We start from the raw sequence: 24,547 nt of genomic DNA on the forward strand, positions 1-24,547 counted from the left end.
AATAATATAGTTCAGTAGTTCCAGGTATGCCATTTTGTATATAGTTACATTGCTCCAGCTAAGACCAATGCAACCATACATGCGCATATCTGTGTGAACCTTCTAGAAGCTGAAAAATCACTGTAGTAGAGACCGCTCCTCCAGTGACTTCCGCTAGCTTCCTGGTACTGTGACAAGCAGCCGTCTTGCTGCATTGTGACCACAGAATATCGGCCACTGGGCACGGGCGCCATTTAGAGATCACTTTGCAGTTTCTCAATTATTGAGAAGCATTTTCTGATTGGACATGGTGGAGATGGGGGGGGAGGGGGGGGGGATGGGATCATGCTCTCCATTTTTGTCCAATTTATGGAGAAATGCAACGTGATCTCTTAGTCATTGTGACACAGCGGTCAACCTCCTGTCTTCACAAGGCAGCTGTTTGGCATAGAATGTGCAAGCTAGGGGAGATCACGGTAATAGTGATGTCTTCTATGGCGATTTCCAGTTTTTAGAAATCGCCACATAGCAAACACATGATTACATGGTCCAAGCTGGAATACTCATTTAAAATTAATATAGGATATTAATTGATAAAATAAACACAATTCTTGGTAAGGGGCTCAAGCATTTGTATCATTCTGCAGGTTTTATATACAATGTAAAAGGTAAAATATGCCAACAAGTTGAAACTCACTAATTGACATTGCAATATCAGTAAATGTTTGTTTCTCTGCTCAGAACAAAGATCTAAAATAAACACAAACATTTTAATATAAATTTTAACACTAAAAATAGGTCCATACAAAAAAAGGTTTGTTTTCAGTCATTGTTCCAAAAAGTCCAGAGTCACTTTGTGATATGGAAGGGGTACAGTTCAATCACAGCCTGGGTACTTCAGCCATGTCAGTCTGTAGGTGGTACCATCTATCCAAATGGCGCCTAATGGCATGCACAGTTGTTGTCTTCCTTTAGCAGGTGGGTAACACAGATCTTCAAGATTCATTCGGTAGACCAAACAACTTCACAGTGCCAGCTTCACGGCTGCTGTCATACTTGCCATCCTTGTCATCACAAGCAAAGGCCAGAATATATCTCTTAGGGTGCCAGGCCACTGTGAAAGTGGGAGACTCACACTGAACTTCACACAACTTTTCACCTGAAAACATGTCCAAACATTAACACACATAAATAATCAATATAAGATAACTCTGCTACTTTCCTATATATACACTAAAGGGCAACTTCTACAAAACTAATACTACCTGTCACACCACACAAGTGCATAGTGCATAGTGCGTAAGGAGTGTCACAGTCTTCAGGAGATTCAAATTTCACAGGCTCCGCTAAAACCTGCACGCCCACGTGCTCTTTGGAGTGCTACTGAAAGAGAGATCATCACTTTGATGATCAACAGAAAGTGGCAGTGCCCCCCCGCAACTTAAAAGGTGAAACTAATATATGAGATAGACTCATTACATGCAAAGCAAGATAGTTCAAGCTGTGATTTGTCATAATTGTGATGATTATGGCTTACAGCTTATGAAAACCCCAAATCCACAATCTCAGAAAATTAGAATATTACATGCAATCAATAAAACAAGGATTGTACATAGAACAATATTGGACCTCTGAAAAGTAGAAGCATGCATATGTACTCAGTACTTGGTTTGGGCCCCTTTTGCAGCAATTACTGCCTCAATGCGGCATCAGACTGTGGCACTGCTGAGGTGTTATGGAAGACCAGGATGCTTCAATAGCGGCCTTCAGCTCTTCTCCATTGTTCGGTCTCATGTCTCATCTTTCTCTTGGCAATGCCCCATAGATGCTCTATGGGGTTCAGGTCAGGCGAGTTTGCTGGCCAATCAAGCACAGTAATCTCACGGTCATTGAACCAGGTTTTGGTGCTTTTAGCAGTGTGGGCAGGTGCCAAGTCCTGCTGGAAAATGAAGTCCGCATCCCCATAAAGCTAGTCTGTGGAAGGAAGCATGAAGTGCTCCAAAATCTCCTGGTAGACGGCTGCGTTGACCCTGGACTTAGTGAAGCACAGTGGACCGACACCAGCAGATGATATGGCTCCCCAAATCAACACAGACTGTGGAAACTTCACACTGGACTTCAAGCATCTTGCAGTGTGTGCCTCTCCATTCTTCCTCCATACTCTGGGTCCTTGGTTTCCAAATGAGATGCAAAAGCTGCTCTCATCAGAAAAGAGGACTTTGGACCACTGAGCAACAGACCAGGTCTGTTTTTCTTTAGCCCAGGTAAGACGCTTCTGACGTTGTTTAGGAGCGACTTGACAAGAGGAATACGACATTTGAAGCCCATGTCCAGGATTCGTCTGTGTGGTGGCGCTTGATGCACTGACTCCAGCCTCAGTCCACTCCTTGTGAAAGTCCCCAACACTTTTGAATGGCCTTTTCCTGACAATCCTCTCCAGGCTGCGGTCATCCCTGCTGCTTGTGCACCTTTTTCTACCACACTTTTCCCTTTCACATAACTTTCTATTAATGTGCTTTGATACAGCACTTTGGGAACATCCAACTTCTTTTGCAATTACCTTTTGAGACTTTCCCTCCTTATGGAGAGTGTCAATGATGGTTTTCTACACAACTGTCAGGTCAGCAGTCTTTCCCACGATTGTGATTCCTACTGAACCAGACAGACCATTTAAAGGCTCAGGAACCCTTTGCAGGTGTTATGGCTTAATTAGCTGGTTAGAGTGGGACACTTTGAGCCTAGAATATTGCACCTTTTCACAATATTCTAATTTTCTGAGATTGTGGATTTGGGGGTTTTCATGAACTGTAAGCCATAATCACCACAATTATGAGAAATCACGGTTTGAACCATCTTGCTTTGCATGTAATGAGCCTCATATTAGTTTCACCTTTTAAGTTGCATTACTGAAATAAATGAACTTTAGCACGATATTCTAATTTTTCAAGTTTCACCTATATATCCAAAACATTTTGTTTAAGATCTGGATACAGTTGGGAAGGGTTAAAGTGGTAGAAAAGCCATTTTTTCCCTCTTGTACCTACAGTTAAGCCTATAATAAGGCTTACCTGTAGGTACAATAAATAGATTTACTTTAGCAGCACCAACAATGTCACCGGTGTATGCTCAATGCGCTCTCAATGAACAGAGTCCACTGAGAGAGCTGTGCCGTGGCTCACGCGTGCATGTGTGGGACGTCATCGCGGCTCTGCTGGTCCAACGGCCACAGCCCACAAACCCAGACAAGGTGAAGATGGAAGCCGTGGGGAACCAAGCCAGCGCCCCACTGCAGGGCTTAATTTTCACGGTCTTTCATAATGTGCTAGTATGCAAAGCATACTGCCACATTATGCTCTTAACTTGCATCGCAAGGATTTTTTGGTTGTATTTTTTAGCGGTTTACTAATGCTTTAAAACTCTTGTTTATTTGGGAAGTTTTCCCTTCACTTCCTGTCTCAGACAACAGAAATGAGAGGAAATCTCTACAAATCCCATCTTAGACAGTTGTCCCCATTGGAAAATTTCTCCTCACTTGCTGTTCCAGTGACAAACAACTCTTTTCCTTTTAATATTTTGTAAAGAAAAGGTTTCGTCTTGCCCCACAATCCCTCATCATTCGCCTAGGACAGGGGTAGGCAATCTGCGGCTCTCTAGCTGTTATGGAACTACATTTCCCATGAGGCACTGTAACATTACAAAACTGACAGTTACAGCTATGACTTGCAGAGGCATGATGAAACTTTTAGTCCTGCAACAGCTGGAGAGCTGCAGGTTGCCTACCCCTGGCCTAGGAGAATGAGATCAGTACCCCCAGTGCCTTGGTATATGTGACCTGCGTATCCCAGGAGGCACAGGGAGCATTATACTCATTCCATTCACCAAAGCAGAAGGAAGCGGGCCTAGTGGTGTGTCATCAGCAGGTGTGCATGAACATGGAAGAGCATCCCAAGAGAAGATGGTGGCGCAGGACCCAGGTGCTGGCTGTAGAGAAAGGAACTTGGGGGGACAACATTGGATCCACTGGGTGGGTATCTTTACAGTGCAGAACACATCAAGTAGGAAAGGGGAAAAAAAATATTATTGGGGGATTGTGAAATTCCTCTAAGTACAGACTGTACACATTACACTAGCCCACTCAACCACAAAGACCCCAATTTTTTTCAAAAGACCAAAGTTCAATAACAGGCCTTTGAGGCATTGGCCTGCTGTAGAGTATACCGCATTCAACTGAGATCAAGGGCTTTCTGGGTGCATAAATAATGATTTTTGGAATAACACTGGTACATATCAGTAGCTTCGTTTATGAAGACACCCTTTTAAGACCTGACAGGTTCAGTTTAATTATAATATTATACAAAAAAGGTATAGTATTGCATTGCTGCAACTGGAAAACTGTCTAAACCTTTATTTAATATAAATAAAATAATCCAGGGCCACAAGCAAGGTATAGGATGACAGTAGACAACCCAAACAAATCAGTTCAAATGCCTGAATTTAGTCTACTGGGAACGGATTTAATTTAGGATGGAGCCTTTTAAAAAATTGCAGCTTAGCCCCTGATCTGAAAAGTATTTCCGGAGACTGTAACACTTGGACTCGGGCACCTTGTTGGCTTCATAATATACCCAACATACAAGTTGATGTGTTTTACAAGTCATATAATGTATTGGACTCCTAAACAACAACTCCAAAAGAAACTTTTCATGATTCTCTGCTCAGTTTTTCTATAAAAGTATGTTGAAAACCTTTTCTACAACACCTGTTTCAACATGGGCGATGTCAATGAAATGATCCTCAGAAGCAGACGCCAACATTTTTCCATCAAAGCTGAAACTTAGTGTTCTCACAGGCCAATCCAAACTATAAAAAATGGAACAGCAGTTAAAAACGTGGCAGAATTACATGAGAAAAACTGATGTCATTTTATATAACAAGAACCTAGCTGCAGGTTACTGAGTAAACCAAACAGGCAAAACAATTGCTTTCTCAAAGTTGGTATTTGCATACACTTACAGGTAGGTACAGCCTACTGCTGGGGACAGCATTTGGGCTTTTTGACAGTTCATTAAAACAGCAAGCACTACATTGTGGGCTGGAGAAGGGGGACAGACTTCTTACCCTGCATTCTTTTTTCTTTTTTTTTTTTTTTTTTTTTAAAACATGCTATGCTGTAGGGGCTTACAAAAAGTGGCCTGTAGGTATGTTTTTTTTTTACTTTATGGTACATACAGTTTCACTTTTAGCTGCCATCTTTCTGCTGGAGTAAAAAAATATAGGAACTGGCACTGCTAACCACCCTCTAAATAGTCTAGTTGCCTGGCTTCTACGTTTTGAGCTAGAACAGGAACAAACATGCAAATTAAAGACTGAAGTCAGAACTCCTGACCTGCATACTTATTCCAGGTCTGTGCCTCAGTACTTAAAGTGGTTTTAAAGGCTAAATTATTTTTTACTTTAATGCATTCCCTGACTAGACCCAGTGTGATCTCGTCTCCAGCACCACTCCTCCCTCTTCGTAGTCTAACAGGAGACTCCGAGAGCAGCGGAAAACATAGGCTTCTGCTGCTGTCAGTCAAATATTGTGAGGAGGGATCGGGGACGTTGCCAAGCTGTGTGTGTCTATGGACATGGTTTGCTGAGTGGGGGCAATCAGAGGAGAGCAGGAGCATAGAGCTTCAGCAGGGGACTCTAAAAGAGGAGGTAAGGGACTGCTGTATGCAATACCATTACACACAGCAGGTAAGTATAACATTTTTTTTAGTTTAATTTAAAAAATTAAGTTTGCCTTTAGAATCACTTTACTAAGATTTCTAACAACTATAGTTAAATTAACAGATATAAGCAGGCTCAAATTCACTAAGCTACAGCAACTGTTTTTAGTAATAAGAGCTAAAAGTGATTATGGGAAATAAAACAGGTTATAGCTTAGTGAATTGAGCTTTAATTCATTTTTTATACTTCAAAGTTAAATATTATCAGTATGTGAACATGAGAGTGACTGTTCACTGGTAACTGCATTGTCAGAGTCATACCGTGAAAAGCATCGTACACACACTAGCTCTTCTATATCCCATAAACTGACCAGGGCATCAGCACTGCCTGTGGCAAAATATTTCCCTGTAGGATCAAACTTTATGCAGATGCAATTGGATGGGTGTGCATTGATTGACTGAATTGGCTTTAACTCTGGGTAGCTAAAAAGAAAAAAAAATAAATAAAAACACAGGTATTAGCATCTCAAAAGTAAACACAAATCACTGTTAATTATGTACATTACAATGGAAAACAAATTGACTACATAAACCCCTGTGGAAGTGGAACTAAACTCAAAAAGTGCTGTATAATAGGGAACATTTAGAAAAAAAAACAAAAAAAAAAAAAACTAAAAAACAATGTATCCACTTTGGGAAATAATAGCGATGATTTGGGTCCTTCATATTATTTCGCCTGTGGTCTCTCGGAAACTCATATTTTCGCCATTACTGATTTACCACCCTTTTATCTCTTTTGCTTAGGCAGCCATCTTGGTAGAGGTAGTTGTCAGAGCCTCCAGCATTGATAACATTGAGCACCACAGTAGTGACAACACTAAATCTCACCCCAGATATACGGAGACTAGCAGGCAGTAGTGCCTTAGATGTCACACTGCAGATGCACACACATCAGAAAATGCACTGATATTTTCAAAGATGAACAACAGATAAAAGGCACATTTGCACCTGCTCTAGAGCTGGTTGAAATGGCAATGCTCAGTCTCAAAGTCATCATCTGCACAGGATATAAATAGCGGTAGGTCACATACCTCAGAATGTTGATGCAGCCATTTCCATTTGTGAGGAAGAACATATTGTTATCATTGTTCCAAGAGATTTCATTGACCTCAAATTTGAACTGTTCCTCTGCTTTGGGACGGTAGGTTTTTACATCTATAAAAGTGACTACATCATCCTTATTGCCTACTGCAATAGTCTGACCATCTGGGCTCCAGCAGATATTTATGTTTTCACCTATAATCAATCAATAGGGATAGGACAAGGATTACTGTAGTGCAGAACACCAATTTTCAGAGACAGCATTTATTTTCCCTTACAGTAAATATCTTGATTTTCTGCAAAATTTTTTTTTAAATATCCAAGGAACTTACAAAATTAAAAGTGAACTTGTTGTAAAGAATAAAAGCAAACGTAAAGATAAAATTTGACTTTAGGTCTGATGGTCCCTCTTACATCAGCCATGCTAGAAGCAACACCGTTAGCCTTGAAATGCTGATCCTATGTAAGACTGGCTGCTAGCTTGTGTTCACTTCTTTCTTTGTTCCATCAAAAACACACAGAGGGGACCACCCAATTGTGGGCACGTGCAAATGAGTGAAGCAGCACCAGCAAAGCCCACTTGAGGATGCCAGTAGCATTTCCAGGGCTAAAACTTTTAGCATGTGCAAATTGATTGGAACCAGCAGAATTAAAAAATGTCTTTTGGCCACTCTAAAGACCAACTCTAGTCAGAAACAGTTATAACCCCCCTCAGCTTTTTAGTGTTGTGAAAACATCCACTCACTTTTTGTTACCATTTGGTCACCAGGTTGTTGGTGAGATGTAATCTCCCAAAGGAGAATACAGACAGAAGTGCTAAGCCATCTCCACTCTACTAAATTAGAAATGCAGTTAGGGCTTTAAAAGGAATTTCCAGTCAGTATGTTAAAGGGCAAGTTCACCTATGGAACATGTTACATGTTCCACCTGTTTTTAGAGTGGAACATGCAACATGTTCCCATAACTGCAGCCACGCCCACCGCCTCCGCTCCCTCTGACAGATAGTACGGGGAAACTTCCTCCTGTACTATCTGTCAGATTTGAAAACAGTGCGGCTGTGCGGGGCTCCACCCACACGGCTGTTCTGTAAATGAATGCCTACGTTCCGACAGTCTTAGTGGCTGTGGGCTTGTAGTTTTCAATGAACTACCACAGCGCTGTGGAGCACCGTGGTAGTTCATTGAAGCTTCCTGTCAGTATATCTGCTTGATTGTACATCCCGTATGGCAAGCCGATATTCTGACACATCTGCAGGAGACCTGTATGGCATCAGCAATCTACTGATCGCTGGTGCAATGCTTTACAGTTTCCTTTGGACAAAAATAATAAATGCACATTTTTTTAGCTGCAAAAATATGTGCATTTATTATTTTTGTCCAAAAGGTGAACCTATCCTTTAAGCAATCAAAACACATGTAGGTTTACCTGCAAGAGAAAGGATGTAAAGTAATGACTTATGCTACACATGACTACACAGGAGAAGGAGAGTAGCAACACTTTTCAGAGCCTGCAATTCTCCTCAAATGGGACTGCTAATAAACAGCATATTGATAATGCACATCCTGAGCTTCCTCTCAGTACCTCAGCCTCAAGCCCTTATTATGGAAGAACATAAAGTTGAGACTTTAGATTATTCTATTTGTAAATTCATATAAGAAGTGACCCACGACATGTGAGGCGATACCGAGACTTCCAAGTACGGTGAAAATGTATTCAAAATGTCATAGCTTATGATTTGGAAAAAAGTCAACATTTCCACATGATCACAAACAAAATGCAGCTTTTATTGATCACAGGACATCACAGCACCATGACCATAATAAAAATCAAGGACCATACCGATGACTTCCTAAATTAAATCAATAAACAGACAGAATAAGAATTGTTTTATCCCATGCTACATTAATGAATACATAAATTACTTATCTGCTGTGTGCCCTTTTCTCCCAACTGTTCAAATAAAAAAAAAAAAAAATCTTCAATATATTGTCAGTTGAAGTGGTAGTAAACACCACAGTAATTTTTACCTACAGGTAAGCTTATATTAAAGCTTGCCTGTAGGTAAAAATGAATATCTCCTAAACATGCACCATTTAGGAAATATTGGCATCTGCTAACAACAGATTTTGCTTTTAATGGGCGGCCTACTCGATTAAGCCATCCATCAAACATCTAGAGTCCGCAAACCCTTAAGACCACTGATGGAGGCCCTGTCATCAGTGCCAGCGCGACACTAGAGGGCTTCGCTCTACGGTAAGTCTGACATAATGTGCTAAACACATTATGACACTGCCTTTCAGGGCACTGGATTTTTTTTGCTAGCGTTTACTACCGCTTTAAAAAAGAAAAGCGTGCAGTCAAACAGGTTTGGCAAATTTGAAATAGAGGCGTTGCTGTGCTGCATTTTTACTTATTTGAAATATTCTCAGGTAATACAAAATTCTTATACACCTTACTCACCTTTTGTTGTAACAGTTGTGACACACCTTTCAGATCGGACATCCCATATGCGGATTGTCTTATCTCCTGAAGCAGTGACAAAGAGATCTGGGTTTGAGGGGTGCCAACACAGCTGGTCCACACTGTCTCCATGGCCACGGTAATTAAGTTCTTTTACCTACAATATAAAATAAAGGTCAGCCTTATATTAATGCATTTTGCTGGGCAATTGGGCTGCAATCTGACTCACAGTGCAAGGTTCCTAGCTTTAATTGATGCGTTAATAAAAGGGGGAGGGGGGGGGTGTCAGTCTGATCTAATGGAGGATCTTCAAGAGGAAGACTCACCGATATAAGGGGACTGTGAGCTAACTTGGGGGTCTCTAAGGGGGGTGCTGACTGCTGCTGATCAGAAGTCAGCACCCCTCCCATAAGATCAGAGCCCCCCCTATATCAGCATCACCCCCTTAGAGACATCCCATTAGATCAGAGTCCCTTTATATTAGCACTCCCCTTACATGCCCCCTCCCTCATTAGATCAGATTCCCTTTATATTAGCACCCCCTTAGAGACCCCCCCACCATTAGAGTTCCTTCATATTAGCACCCACCTTAGTGGCCCCCCATTATACCAGAGTCCCCTTTAGAGATCAATGGTTGGTTACCTCTGTTGCCAAAAACAAAGCCCTGACAGTCAAATAAACTGGCTCCTAATTTTTTCAGCTGGCTCCTAGATTCAAAGCAAATTTGTCAAGCCCTGTATGTGTCACAAAAACTCATTAAAAATCTGTTTCCCCATCAGTGTACCAAAATAGCACAAATTGTGACAGATTCATGTACATGTCGGCAAGATGAATACAAATAACACAAATGCTGACAGAACGGTCACACCATTTGTAAATTATGAACCTAAAACGGTTTACCTGCCTTAGCATTGCTGGGGCTTCATGATGATGAGCAACAGTCACATTATCTGAAATTGCTGATCTCATATCTCCTCTATTATGCCAAAAGAGAGATTCTATAAAAGTGGAACTCTGGGGATCCCCAAGTGGCGTCATCTTGGGAATCGGCTGTGGATGAGGCCCTTCCAATGTACAAGCTTACCTATATTAATAGGGGCTTTCCTTGGAAATACGATAAGGTAGGGCTCGCCTGGACATCTCACCAAGGTACTGTGGTGGCCCATTACCCTCTGCTAGGATTTCTCAGTTTTTTTTTTTCCCCTCCCCCCCTTTTCCTCTACTTCACTGGATATCTGTTTTGGGATCCTTATATCCTTGGGTTTTTCCCTCACACTGCCTCTAATGAGGCAATATTGGACTGATTTTCCATGATTGTTGTATGCAGTTTGTTCTGAGTCTCCTTTCCTTTTGTCCTACATTGGATGTTATGCAATATATTGTTAATGCTCTTCTGTATTGTACTATACCTACCATGTCAAATGTTTGCATTGCGCATCTGTTGTAATGTTTTTGTACGTTCTACAATAAAACACCGCTTTTGTAAAAAAAAAAAGAACATACAACAGGAAAATACTGCATAATGCCAGTAGATGGAGCTGAGGATTGTAAGAAATCAATAAATCTTGTCAGAAAAAGAAGCATACATTCTAGAGTATGCTGGTGGGAGCTGGTATATAAATATACACATAACAATTGTTACTACAGGAAGCCAAGAAATGTGTCAATGGCCACAGGTAAATTGTCAGTGCCAGAACAATGTAAGAAAATAACTAAAGCAACAGCTATTAAACGCAATTCTAGCCAAAACTGTCTCTTTAATTTTGAAGTGTTGACAGGTTAGAGAAAAAAAAAAAAAAACAAGGAGATTGTGTACCCTATATAATATATATGTGCAATGCTTTGGAAACTCCTTAGGGAAAAAATAAAAAATAAATTTATTTTTTTCTGCAAAGATACAAGTATTTACTTACTTGATACCATGATACCAACAATGGGGAAACTATTCCCCCCCCCCCCCCCCGTTGATACCAACAATGGGGAAAGTATACCCCCCATTGATACCAACAAGGGGGCACTATTTCACCCCCGAATACCAATCATAGGGCATGGTTTACTCTCACTGACGCCAGGACATGTTCTACTCCCACTAGCCAAGTTTGAATAACAATAAGCTGGCCTTTTGTTTAGAAAGTTTGGAGACCCCCCCGAACTAGGGGAATTATAATAGTAGAGGCACTCAACAGAACACAACAGCAGCTGGGCAGTGACCTTGCTGCAGATTTGGTCTAGCCACACTTCCTCCAGCCCCTGAAGGCACCATTCACACCTGAGTATTTTGTAGCTTAAAGCCAAAAGATACAAAACGATCAGGGAAAAAGAAAAAAACACAGAAATCAAATATTCTCTATGATGGCTACCTGCTCCAAAACTCCTGAAGCCACATTTTTGGTGTTTTTTGGTGTTACTTTGTAGCTTGATTTGGGCAGGATTGGTGCATTTTTGAAGCAGCTGAAAGCAGACACAGATAGCAACAAATGATGTACCAGATGATAGCTTTTTCTATTGGCTAATACAGTGACTCCAAAACACTTAAACACTGTTGAAAAACAGCGCACGACAAAACACCCCCCAAAAAAAAGGGACAAAACCGCGATACTCAAATATGAATGCAGCTGAACCAACCGTCCACACTGACCAAGGGCTGGGGGTAAACACTTCAAGAGCCTGTGCACTGCACCCACCACACACTGGTTCAATGCTCTGCTAGCTTCAATGAAAAAAGTCATGAGTGCACCTTGATCATAAGGCTCAACAGGGCAACACTGTCCCATCTACTCTCTTTGTGCAACCAGTGCCCTTCCACATTCCCTGATCTGAAAGTAATAAGAAGGCAGTGTGTGGGCACCTGAGCCAGGAGATACACATAGCTGGGATGGGAGGTAGACAGCACACATAGAACACTGGGCTGACGATGAAAGCTCCTATCACGCGACAGGTAGCGCCGTGCTCAGGTCCTGCCCTCTTACCAGTCGGTCTTTTTCCAGAACAAACACGCTGGCCGTCTTGTCGAAGGAGCCAGAGGCGAGACGGCGCCCATCACAGCTCCAGGCCACCGAGTGCACCTTGGCGCTATGTGCCGGGAATTCTCGGGTCTTGCTGTTTCCACGGAAATGTTCCTGCAGAGCCTGAGCCGACATGGCGATCCACGCAGCACACGTCACCAAGCTGCGACGACCGGCGGCGCATTGCCATGATTGTGCTTCCGGGTTACCAGCCCCGCCTTCCCTGGTTATATACAAAACCTAGGATAGCCAATTAAATCATTTCTTTCATTTTGTATTTCACAATAGAACATTGATATCTTTAATGTAACATGAAGATACACTGGAATAGCACCTAAATGTGTTAACTAAGTCAGTAGGGTTGACATTTATTTAAAGTAGAACTAAATGAGAAACTTTTCTTTCATTTTGGATGAAGTAAGGGAGACTTATAACCTATGTTAGGCGTTTTGTTTTTTTCCCCATCTGTTCCCCTTCGTAGGGATTTCCTTTCACTTCTTGTTCTGTCACCAAAACAGCAAGTGAGAGGAAATCCCTCCAAAGTGAGGGAATCCCAGGTTGTCACCTGAGACCATGGGACTAGTGGCCCCTCTCTTTAGGGTTGCCACCTCATCCCTTTAAACCCAAACACATATTAACCACTTGCCTACAGGGCACTTATACCCCTCTCTTGCCCAGGCCAATTTCCAGCTTTCAGCGCTGTCACACTTTGAATGACAATTGTTCAGTCATGCGACACTGTACCCGTATGACATTTTTATCATTTTTTTGAGAAAGATAGAACTTTATTTTGGTGGTATTTAATCACCTCTGGGTTTTTCTATTTTTTCTTAAACAAACTAAAAACCACTGAAAATGTAAAAAAAAAACGTTTTTTCTTAGTTTTTGTTATAAAATTTTGTAAATAAGTGATTTTTCTCCTTCACTGATGTGCGCTAATGAGGCTGCACTGATGGACACTGATAGGTGGCACTGATGGGCACTAATGAGGAGGCACTGGTAGGTGGCACTGATGGGCACTGAAAGGCAGCACTCATATATGGCACTGATAGGTGGCACTGTTAGGTGGCACTGATAGGCAGCACTGATGGGCACTGATGCACACTGATAGGCGGCACTGATAGGCACTGATATGTGGCATTTATGTGCACTGGTAGGCACTGATATGTGGCATTGATGTGGCACTGATGGGCACTGGCAGGTGGCATGGATGAGCACTGACAGTTGGCACTGATGGACACTGACAGGTGGCACTGCTGGGGCTACACAGATCATCAGGGCACACTGATCATCAGTGTCCTGATGATCAGTGTACATGTCCCCTCTGAGGGATGCCAATTACTGGCTCTCCTCTTGAGCTGTCAGCGTGACAGCTCGTGAGGAAAGAAATGCCGATAACCGGCATTTTCCTATTTACATGTGATCAGCTGTGATTGGACACAGCTGATCACATGACCGAGCCGACATCTTCGGCTCTTTCTGTTGATCAGTGATCCGCTGTGTCCGAGGGACACAGTGTCCCGCCAATTGCCGCTCTGCACGCTCCCAGAGCCGCGCATGCGTGGTTAGAATGGGACGACGTCATATGACGTCCTCCCAGAACGAGAGAACTGCCTTGCGCCCATCATTGTACTATATGGCGGACGAGAGGTGGTTAATGACACATGTAGATAAACGGCCGGATGGGAGAGTTGCCGAAGCGGGTTGACGTTTCTAAACTGTGCGCACTCCCTGGAAACATCGATCGCTGTACGGGACCTCTGTGTGAATCCCGATTCATGTGATCACTGATTGGCCAATCAGTGATCACATGCATAGTAGTAAACAAGATGTCTCTTCCTGCCATCATTGCTTACTACTTGTGATATCTGTGAATGATCACAGAGGTCACATGGAACAAGGCTATTCACAACAGCCTTGTACCATGTGACAAGCTGTGACCTATCACAGATATCACAGTATTTCTCAATGGCTGCAAGGATGCAGCCAGAGAGAAGGAGAAATAATTGCTTTTACAGCCTTTATGGGTGTAAAAGCAATCAGTGTAAAAAAGAAAACACCCCCCACAAGTAGTACAGTGTCACTATGGTGACACTACTGCTAGGAAGACAGTATGTTAAAAAAAAAACATATTTAAAAAAAAAAAATGTAAAAAAATATTTTGAACAATTATAATTTTTGGTTATAAACTAATTTGAGGTAATTGTTTTACTAAAAAAGATAGCTGAATACATTTTGGCCAAGATGTATAAAGAAAGATTATTTATTTGCAAAATTTTATAAGAAAACTTTTTTTTTCAAAATTTTTGGACTTTTTCATTTATATAGCAAAAAATAAATATCCCAGCGTTGAATAAATACCACCAAAATAAAGCTTTATCTGTCTCAAAAAAATGCTAAAAAATTCATATGGGTACAGTGTTGCATAACCGCGCAATTGTCATTCAAAGTGTGATAGCGCTGAAAGCTGAAAATTGGCCTGGACAGGAAGGGGGAAAAAGTGTCCGGACTTGAAGTGGTTAAAAATTTTGCCTTTAGTTTTCATTTAAAAGAGAAGTAGGGCTATTTATATTTGGTGGATGTAGCATCGCTCCGATGCTGCATCTGTCCCCCAACACCTCTAAGGGTGAAAACTCAATGATCACATGACCAATCTGAGCAGAGAGTGGGACTGTCAGTCACCACTGTCTTCTCTGCCCCCCCCCCCCCCCAGTGCTCACTGGAGCGCTGGGATGTGGAGGTGGAGGAAGTGGCTGGCTCAGGCTCTCAGCAGCTCGCTGAGAGGCTGAGCCAGGTACCATTCCAGACTCTGGGGTGGATCCCAACTTAAGTATAAAAGTAAACCCTCACCTTGTAAAAAAACAAAATTGTGTATAAATATAAAAAACATTAAAAAAAACTTTTTTTTTATAAGTGATCATATACCCTCTGTTCTCAGCTTCATAAGGAGCAGAAGAGGAGAAACAGAACACGGACCTTCCCAGTGAATGGCTGTGTGTGTGTGTGGGGGGGGGGGGAGGGGGTCAGAAGAAGCCTGATCATTGGCGGAGAGCACACTGAGTTCCCAGCACAGATAGAAAACTGACCAGTGCTTTTTTAATAGGAAAGCAGAGTGACTGGCAAGAACACCAAGGATAGAGATTTAGTCGGTTCAATAGGGACTGACTGAATATCGATCCATGCATGGGCAGGCTTGTTGTATACAAGCTGATTAATCACTGTATAACCAGCCTGTCGGGTTTTTCTCAATTGATCAGTGTCCCTGGCTAAAGCCAGCAGCACTATGACTGATCACTGTGTTCTGCAGCACCTCAAGTGGTTTATTGAACAGTTCATGGTCCCTTTCTCAAGTAAAGCATACATGAGACTGAAACTGGCATTCATACATTTAAATGTTAATTGCATCCAGTTAAGTTAACTGTCTAGCAGATTTGGACACTATACAACCCAAAGGGTTAAATGTTGCTTTAGATTTGTTCCTTTTTCTGTGAATTGTATTAGTAATTTTCCCATGTGAATTTTTTTTACAGGTTACACTGTGGGTGGAGAATAAGGTGGATACACTGAGATACAATGTTTCCATTGTATTGTATTGTTATATAAACATTTTGTGTTAGTTTCATTCAGGTTGCTCAGTGTGAACTGTCCTCTCATACAAATTGGTAGAGAGCTTTGTGCACAGGTGTTACATGGAATGTACAGGGGTGTATTTAGCACAAGGCAAACAAGGCATTTGCCTAGGGCAGCATTTTTCAGGAGGGGGGCAGCAGCATTTTTCAGGGGGGCAGCTCCGCCCCCCGAAAGAAGGGACATACTCAGCATGGGGACCAGGTGGGATCTGAGAGAGGCTGAGGGCTGCTTGATGGTGTATGCAGAGCCTGAATCTTGTTCCAGGGGATGTCCGGAGCTGTGAAGGTGAGTGTCTCGCCGGGTGGGGATGGGGGGGTTGTCAGTGTATGGGGGGCGGTGGTAGTGGAAGGCTCTCCCGGGGGGGGGGGGCTGGGGTGTTGTTGGTCAATGCCAGGCTCTCTTCGTGGGGGAGGGAGGTGTTGGTTAGTAGCAGGGTCTCTCCATGTGGGGGGGAGTTGATTTTTGTGTTGCCTAGGGCGGCACGAAACCTAAATACACTGGGAATGTGATCAGAAATCATGAATCTGAGCCGTGAAATTGAATATCTATGTGCAGTAAAATGTTTAGCAACAGGGAGCTCTGGTTGATTCTCCTTGAGTGAGGACTTTGCCTTAGTTCACACTGGATGCGATTTAAAATTGCATGTTTTGTTTGCGATTTCACAGCATTTTCTGAAGATTTGTTTGCAACTTGTGAAGATTTCCCAATGATTTCTTGTGTTTTCCATTGTGTTTTGCAGTGCGATTTCTGTTGTAGTCTATGTATGTGAAATCGCAACAAACTACAGAAAAAGTCATGCAAGAACTACTTTTGAAATCACACTGCAGCAAATCACACATGTTAAGACACACACATTCATTAGATCCGATTTAAGGTGCGATTTAAATTCCCAAATCGCGGCACTGTGAACCAGGGCTAACACCCCGTTCACACCGGTGCTACTTGGCATGCGATTTGCATGTCCGCACCCTATTGTCCGCAATTGGAGCTGTCCTATCGATGCGGTTCTGACTTGGTCGCAGCCACATCGATTTCAAAAGTAGTACGTGCACTACTTTTGGTGCGATTTGCATAGACATCTGTATCAGATGTCTTGCACATCGCACCTGAAATCGTCAGGTCCCCCGAATTTGAAAACGTGCAACTTCACTGTAAGTTGCTCAATTTCAAAGTTGGGCTTGATGTGACATACCGGGGATGTTTACTAGACTCTTGTTCGAACAGATTTCAGTGAGTTATTCCTAAAAATTACAGGCCTACAATAAAAAAAATACATATTTCCATGCAAAAAAATGTACCGCTTTGAGCACAGAAATATGGACATAATCAGACTGCTAGGGAGGTTAATGAATTAATCCGAAATTAAACAAATGTTTCCATCGTGCACATCTCTAGTATAACCCACATGGGCATTTTAATCCCTTTGCGCTGACATCACACAAATATGCGGGCTCACAGAACTAGGATTTTTTCCATGGGGCTGCATATCTGCATACCTGTCCTTCTGCTGGGAGTGCGCTGCACAGTGCTCTTCCAGCACAAAGCCCAGGGTGTCATTGAGAGCCCCAAGTCCCGTTCTAATGCTCGGGACCCGGGACTCCCGATTCTGGGTCACATGATCGCTGTGATAGCCTCTGATTGGCTCTCACAGTGATCAGTCACTGTATAGCCCGCCCCCCCTTGTTTTTTTTTTTTTAATCTGTGAATGGAGGAGAGAGATACATTGTATCTCTCTAACTCCTAGCATAGAAAAAAAAATGTTTGTTAAAAAACGATAAATAAATAAATGCATATTAAACAATAAAACAAAGAAAAATACCTAGATCAACGTTTGATTTAATTCAGTGCTAGGGTAAGTGTTTGGGTCAAGGTCAGGGTTTTTATTTTTTCTTAGTTAGTGTCAGTGTGTTTTAGGTAAAAAAACCCAAAAAAAACAAAAAAACAGAATGCACACTATTGTTTCTGGGCTGTACTATGGGTACAAACAACAAATAACATACACTTATATGGTTATATTGTATCGCTGTGATCGTCAAGAGCTGGAACATTTATTTTGGGCTGTTCTTTGGTGGTAGGTTATGGTAGTAACAAGAAACACACAGCTAAATTAAAAAAATATATAATTTTTTTTACTATTTTGGCCAGTTTTTTTTTTATAATAAAAAAAAAAATTAGAAGATACCATTTACCACCAAAATGAAATCACAATTTGTCCTGAAAAAATCAAGGTATAGTTCACCTGGATGTACAAAGTAGTTGTGATGATATGTACGGTTTTACTAACACATGTCAACATTGTAAAATTGTGCTTAAGCATTAAAGTTTGTTTTACCCTCAGGCGTGAAGGGTTTAACAAATAAACTACAAAAAAAAAACTACTATTTTAACAAATACAGCTACAAATACCCATTAATATCTATCTTCCTGTCTGTGTGAAGGTGTGTAAAAAAAAAACCCTTTATCATGCTCGAGCAATATACACAGGGCAAGCATGGGAAAGATCCATTGCGTTTAGGACCTAGAAATGTTAAAAGCTGCTTTTTAGGAAGAACAACATCAGCATTAACAACACTGTCCCGTATGGATTTGGCTTTCCAGACTTCAAGGGTGGTTGATGGAATTCTCCAATTGTGAACGTGAATGTGTTTTAATAGCATTATATACCCTATCTGAAAATTGGTGGTATTGTGACAAAAAAAAGTAATGCGCGAAGCACCCCTTCTGTGATTTGTTACCTACTAGTAATACTGTTCTAGTAGTATTTAACCTCCCTAGCGGTATTCCCGAGTCTAGCTCGGGGTAAAATGTCTATACCAAAAGCGGTAACCCCGAGCTAGACTCGGGCTTACCATGCGGCGCTGCATAGGGAGTCCCTGCAGAGCTTACCTTGTCCTTCGCTCCCGCGATGTGTCCCCTGCAGCGTCCCCCGCCATCTCCTCCGGCTGATGCCGGCATCCGGCTTCTGTGTTCCGGTTCCCGTGACGTCGGGACGTACGGGCGCCGCCGGCGGCGGGAAATTTAAAAAATTTAAAAAATGTCGTTTTTTTTATTTTTTATTTTAAATAGTAAAACATTGCTGTTTCATCCCATTTCACATACATATTGTCCCTAGTGCTTTGTCCTGTGCCCTGCCTGCATTTTTACTGTTCTTTCTGCCTGGAAACTGAGAAACGTCCATGGCGTCCAAAAAGCGTCCCTTTACGTCAAAAGCAGTTTTAGACCGGCTAGAGAACAGTGATAGTAAATCAGAACCACTTGCAGAATTGAGTGATAATGATTTGTGGGGAAATGTTCCTAAAAATTACAGCCTACAATAAAAAACTATTTCCATGCGAAAAAATGGTACTGCTTTCAGCACAAAAAAAATCGGAAAGAATCATATCGCCAGGGAGGTTAAAATTCTTGTTTTTTCTTTTTCCAACTCAGTCAGAGGGTTACCCCTATCACTCAGTTTCTGTACCATCTCCATGTGACTTTGTTCCCACACTCACTCACTATCCTGCCCACTCTAGCCATCTGACTCTTGAATGTAATAACAACTGGTTGCAGTCTGCGTGCCTAACATATAAATCTGTATCTATTGCAGTCCATACATGGTTCGAATTCCGAATGATTTTCGTACGAATATTGGACCTATGTATGAAAGGTCAGTATGATTTCACACTGTATTTCCTATTTTTTTCCTATTTCCTATTCTTTTTTATTTCATATGATTTGTTTTAAATCCTTAACCATTACATGCAAAAGCTTTCTTATATAATTTGAATAATAATTCAAATTTATCTTGCACTGGTTTGTTTTGCAAATAGTTCTGATTCATTACTTGTTTTCAGGAAAGGGGAGAAATAGCTTCATGCAAAAATTAGCCTTTTAGCTTCCACCTGGTGATCAGGGTAATCAGGGTAAAACGTACTTGTTATGTGTGCAAAAATTAACCAGTTATAGGCAGTATTACATGATGCCATGCCAGAAACCTTATGAGGATGGAGCTGCTGATGTCCACCCTGGCAAAGGGAGAACAAAGCTGCAGCTATTGCCACAGGTTTTTGAGCTTATAATCAAGCTAAAGTTTAATTATTAAAGAGACCCTGTCAGTTTACCAAACAAATCCAAACTGCAGGTCCCCACAAATGAGGTATTATACTTAAAGTTCTGCTGGCCCATGTTTTCCAACTTCCCTCCACAGGGCTGTCTTAACAGAATCATAGGCCCCTGGGCAAAGTAATGCACTAGGGCCCCTAAGAACATGGCCCGCACCTACTCTCAAGAAAACATGCCAAAAAAACATGCCATGAATCATAGGCTCAACACAAAGGGCACAATTAATTAATTTTTTCTTTAAACGCATTGGGTCCTACCCCCATTCCTATCAAGCCTTTTGACTCTGGTATGGATTTTGAGGAGAACCCTCTTGCCAAAATTAAAAAAAAAAAGGTGTGTGGGGCCCCCTACAATACATACCAGACCCTTATCTGAGCATGCAGCCTACTAGGTCACAAAAAAGCGGGGCAAGCAAGCCCCCCCCCCATTTCTGAACCATACCAAGTCAAATGCCCTCAACATGGGGAGGGGTGCTTTGGGGCAGGGGGGCATCACATGTGCAATTTGTCAGTGAGTGATGACATCATCAAGACACACAGCCTGGTCTTCTAGTGCCTGCTGGTCCTGCTGATCTGTGTCATTGTTGGTGCTGGTGTGTTGTGTCAGATCTGTCACTGTGTGGGATCACTCAGTTCAGGTGTTCTCTCTCTCTGTGTGGACTGGGCTGCCTGCTATCATAGAGTTTTATCTCCCCGCATTGCCTGGGGAATTCCAGGCAGTGATCTATCAGAGCTATCTTATGGCACTTATTTTTGTGCAAATTAGAAGAAATTTTGCAGTTTCATGTTTTGTTGATTTAATGTTTTCTACTGTTATAAAAAATGTTATCTTTTTTTTGTGGGGGGGGGGGGGCACAAGTAGCTGGTCTTGCCTAGGGGGCAAAATAGTCTAGCACCAGCCCTGGGTGGATGGGGGAATCTCCCCTGGCTGACAGATAGACAGGCCCATGGCTGTCTGAATACCCAAACAGACAATTTTCCAAGGGCTCCTGCAAAAATCTAGCCTTTATATGTTGTCACTTCCCACATTTTCTATAGCCAAACTGGGGGGTCTCTAGCTGCTATATTAATTGACAAAAAGGTTAACTATAGCCAGGTACTGGACTACAGAAACATGGAGAAGGAGATATTTCCTTGTATACAAATCAATTTACTTTCATTTTCAGTTGTTATGCTGAATGTGGTGTTGCATTATCCCCTCCAGTCAGCAGATGGAGAACTATAGCCAGGAAAGCCTATGGACTTCTATGCGGGAAATGGAGGATCATGGGATGTGTAGTCTGAAACATAGTACACAGCATGGGACCTTTAACCACTTGACTACTGGGCACTTTTACCCCCTTCCTGACCAGGCCAATTTTCAGCTTTCAGCACTGTCGCACTTTGAATGACAATTGCGCGGTCATACAACGCTGTACCCAAACAAAATTTTTATAATTTTTTTGAGACAGATAGAGCTTTCTTTTGGTGGTATTTAATCACCACTGTTTTTTTTATTTTTTGCTAAACAATCTAAAAAAGACTGAAAATTTTGCAAAAAAAAAGTTTTTTCCTAGTTTCTGTTATAAAATTTTGTAAATGATAAATTTTTCTACTTCAATGATGTGCGCTAATGAGGCTGCAGTGATGGGCACTGATAGGCAGCACTGATGGGCATTAACAGGTATCACTGGTGGGCACTGAAAGGCAGCACTGATATATGGCGCTGATGGGCACTGAAAGGCGGCACTGACTGGTGCTGATAGTTGGCACTGAAAGGCAGCTCTGATGGGCACTAATATGTGGCATTGATGTGCACTGAAAGGCAGCTCTGATGGTCATTAATATGTGGCATTGATGTTCACTGATAGGTGTCATTGATGTGCACTGATAGGCACTGGTATGTGGCAATTATGGGCACTAGCAGGTGGCACTGATGGGGCTACACCAGTGTTTCTCAACTCCAGTCCTCATGGACCCCCAACAGGTCATGTTTTCAGGATTTCCCTCAGATGAAACAGCTGTGGTAATTACTAAGGCAGTGAAACTGATCAAATCACCTGTGCAAAATAATGGAAATCCTGAAAACATGACCTGTTGGGGGTCCATGAGGACTGGAGTTGAGAAACACTGGGCTACACTGATCATCAGGGCACTGATGATCAGTGCCCTGATGATCAGTGTACATGTCCCCTCTTAGGAATGCCGCTTACCGGCTCTCCTCTCCTCATGCGCTGTAAGCGTGAGGAGAGGACTGCTGATAACCGGCATTTCTTATTTACATGCAATCAGCTGTGATTGGACACAGCTGATCACATGATAAAGCCGACATCATTGGCTCTTTACTGTGATCAGTGATCCGTTGTATCCCAGAGACACAGCACACCACCGTTTGCCGTGCCGCGTTCCCCCTAGGTGAAACACCGCGCTCCTGTCATTTCCTTATATGGCGGGCGGGAGGCAGTTAAAAAGCAATGCAAACACATCTGCTGCATACTGAACAGACTGCTGAAAGGAAAGACCAGTGGAGACATCCGAGGCAGCGCAGCACAGACTGCAGTTAATGCACCTGCACCATTGCTGCAGAGAGACCAGAGCAGCCTCTCACCCTCTACTTCCCAAAGCTGAATCTCAGGAGACATGCTGTGGAGAGACTGAGGGGGCTTCCTTTCTACAGCGAAAGTTCACATCTGTACCACAGAGACTGGTGCGAGGGCTCATTGTCCATTGTTCACACTGCTAGCAGGGACTGAGTTACTGAAGGCATGACATCAAGTGTATCATACCTTCACCGCACCTATACTGCACCCACACCACACCTATACCGCACATATACTGAATCTTTACTGCACCTATACTGCATGCTGGTTTACGAAAACTGTTGTAAAGTTCACCAAAAGGGCCCCAATGATAGCCAGCAGAAGAACAACATAAGAACTGCCCCTCCTGTAAAACTAGCCCGCAAACCCCCTTTGTCCCCTTATCCCTTTTCCTTCATTCGATGGACAGTGCACATCCAGTCTGTCAAGACCTAGCATAGTCATCGTTAATGCACTTTGGCAGTATAGTTCCTGTGTTCAGAAAATCAAGCTTTATTACTGCCCACTGCTGCATCTTAGGCAACTTTGCTACTGTGTATGCTGATCTGGAAAGTGTCATCTTGTGCCTAGTCCTTATTACTGATCATCTTGTATGCTAAATTGTGTTAATCCATTTCTATGCTTCCTTCGCTACCAACTATATCAGGTGACAATATAATAAGTTTGCCTTTACTAATTTTTCAGTGCCTGTTTTTTTTTATGTACGACTGGGTACTTTCAATGATATTCTGTGATATTGCTTGCATTGTTCACTCAACCTAGTGTGTAAAAAGGGGTGATGTTCTTAAAGGGGTCCAGGCAAAGAAGAGAGAACCCATTCTAACCAATGGCTCCTACGGAGATAGTGAGGGGACATATCTCTTCACCACTGTATCCAAAATGAAAACAAAAGGCTTTAATAAATTTTCATGGATCACCTTGGTTAGTAAGGTTACATTCAAAAGTGGGTACATGATCTGCATTTTCAAAGCACCTCCTAACCAACAAGGCTTAAAAAATATGTAAACCCAACATTTCATATTTCTAATATGTGCCTGCTGTGCCATGTACTTGTATGAAAGTATCCTGTCCTCTTTGTAGTGCTTCCTTTGTGTGATATCCCTGGTGTTCCTGCCAGTTCCTCTGCTTTACTATTAAAAACTGGCCACATTAGGCAGGACAGCACAGCGTGGTCAGTTCTTTAGATCTGCTGGGAACTCAGCCTGCTCTGCTCCAATGATCAGATTTGCCCTGACATGCCCCTACCCTTCCCCACTGCACAGTCATTCACTAGGAAGACCAATATCATATTGTCATACCTGTAGGCCATTTGGGTCCCGCAGAGCCATGGCTGAAAAGCTCCCAGTTAGCAAACCCTAGATCCTGTCTTGTTGCTAGGACACAAAATAAGTTGGACGATCTCTCCCAGCACTACAGGAGTGAAAACTAATAGTTTCAGGTCCTAGCAATGAGGCAGAACATGGTAGTTTCTAACTGGGAGTTTTCCCCAGGCTTGTGAAGGGGGACAAATAGCCTACAGGTATGATAATGAAATGAGTGACCATTTTACAAAGCTGCACAGTTTTATTATATCTACGGAAGTCCCTTGACTGCATAGGTTATTTTCTGGCAAGAACCTTTAAAGTAAAGCAAAAGCCAAAACTTTTTTTATTTTGGATAGCGTAAGGGAGGGTTAGAATAACCCGTCAACCTTTTTTTGCCATCTGTGTCTTGGGAAGGTTTCCATGCGCTTGCTGTCTCTTAGCCAAAAACAGAAATAAGAGGAAATCTCTTCTGAGTGAGGGAATCCCTGGTTGCCACCAGAACTAGTGTCCCAATTGGAAGATTACCCATCTATACATCAAGATTTCCCCATAGACATCAATATAAACCAATAGAGATCACTATAAGCCCATATAAATTACTAGGAGCCCATAGACATTACTAGGAGCCCATAGACATTACTAGGAGCCCATAGACATTACTAGGAGCCCATAGACATT

The 24,547-nt window shown here is 42.2% G+C and overlaps 1 protein-coding gene across 1 annotated transcript; it reads right to left on the reverse strand.

Moving 5' to 3' along the window:
- Positions 1-609: 609 nt before the first annotated feature.
- Positions 610-12,433, reverse strand: THOC3 (THO complex subunit 3). The gene is made up of 6 exons (XM_089671111.1): positions 12,221-12,433; positions 9,252-9,408; positions 6,782-6,986; positions 6,012-6,173; positions 4,739-4,839; positions 610-1,138 (listed from the first exon to the last, which is right to left on the reverse strand). The coding sequence occupies exons 1-6, from the start codon at positions 12,389-12,391 to the stop codon at positions 975-977; spliced, it is 960 nt and encodes a 319-aa protein (XP_089527237.1). The 5' UTR covers positions 12,392-12,433; the 3' UTR covers positions 610-974.
- Between the last annotated feature and the right edge of the window lie 12,114 nt (positions 12,434-24,547).

The sequence above is a fragment of the Staurois parvus genome, unplaced genomic scaffold, assembly GCF_062004578.1.
Source record: "Staurois parvus isolate SC_StPar_1 unplaced genomic scaffold, SC_StPar_1.0 ptg000099l, whole genome shotgun sequence".
Taxonomy (NCBI): domain Eukaryota; kingdom Metazoa; phylum Chordata; class Amphibia; order Anura; family Ranidae; genus Staurois; species Staurois parvus.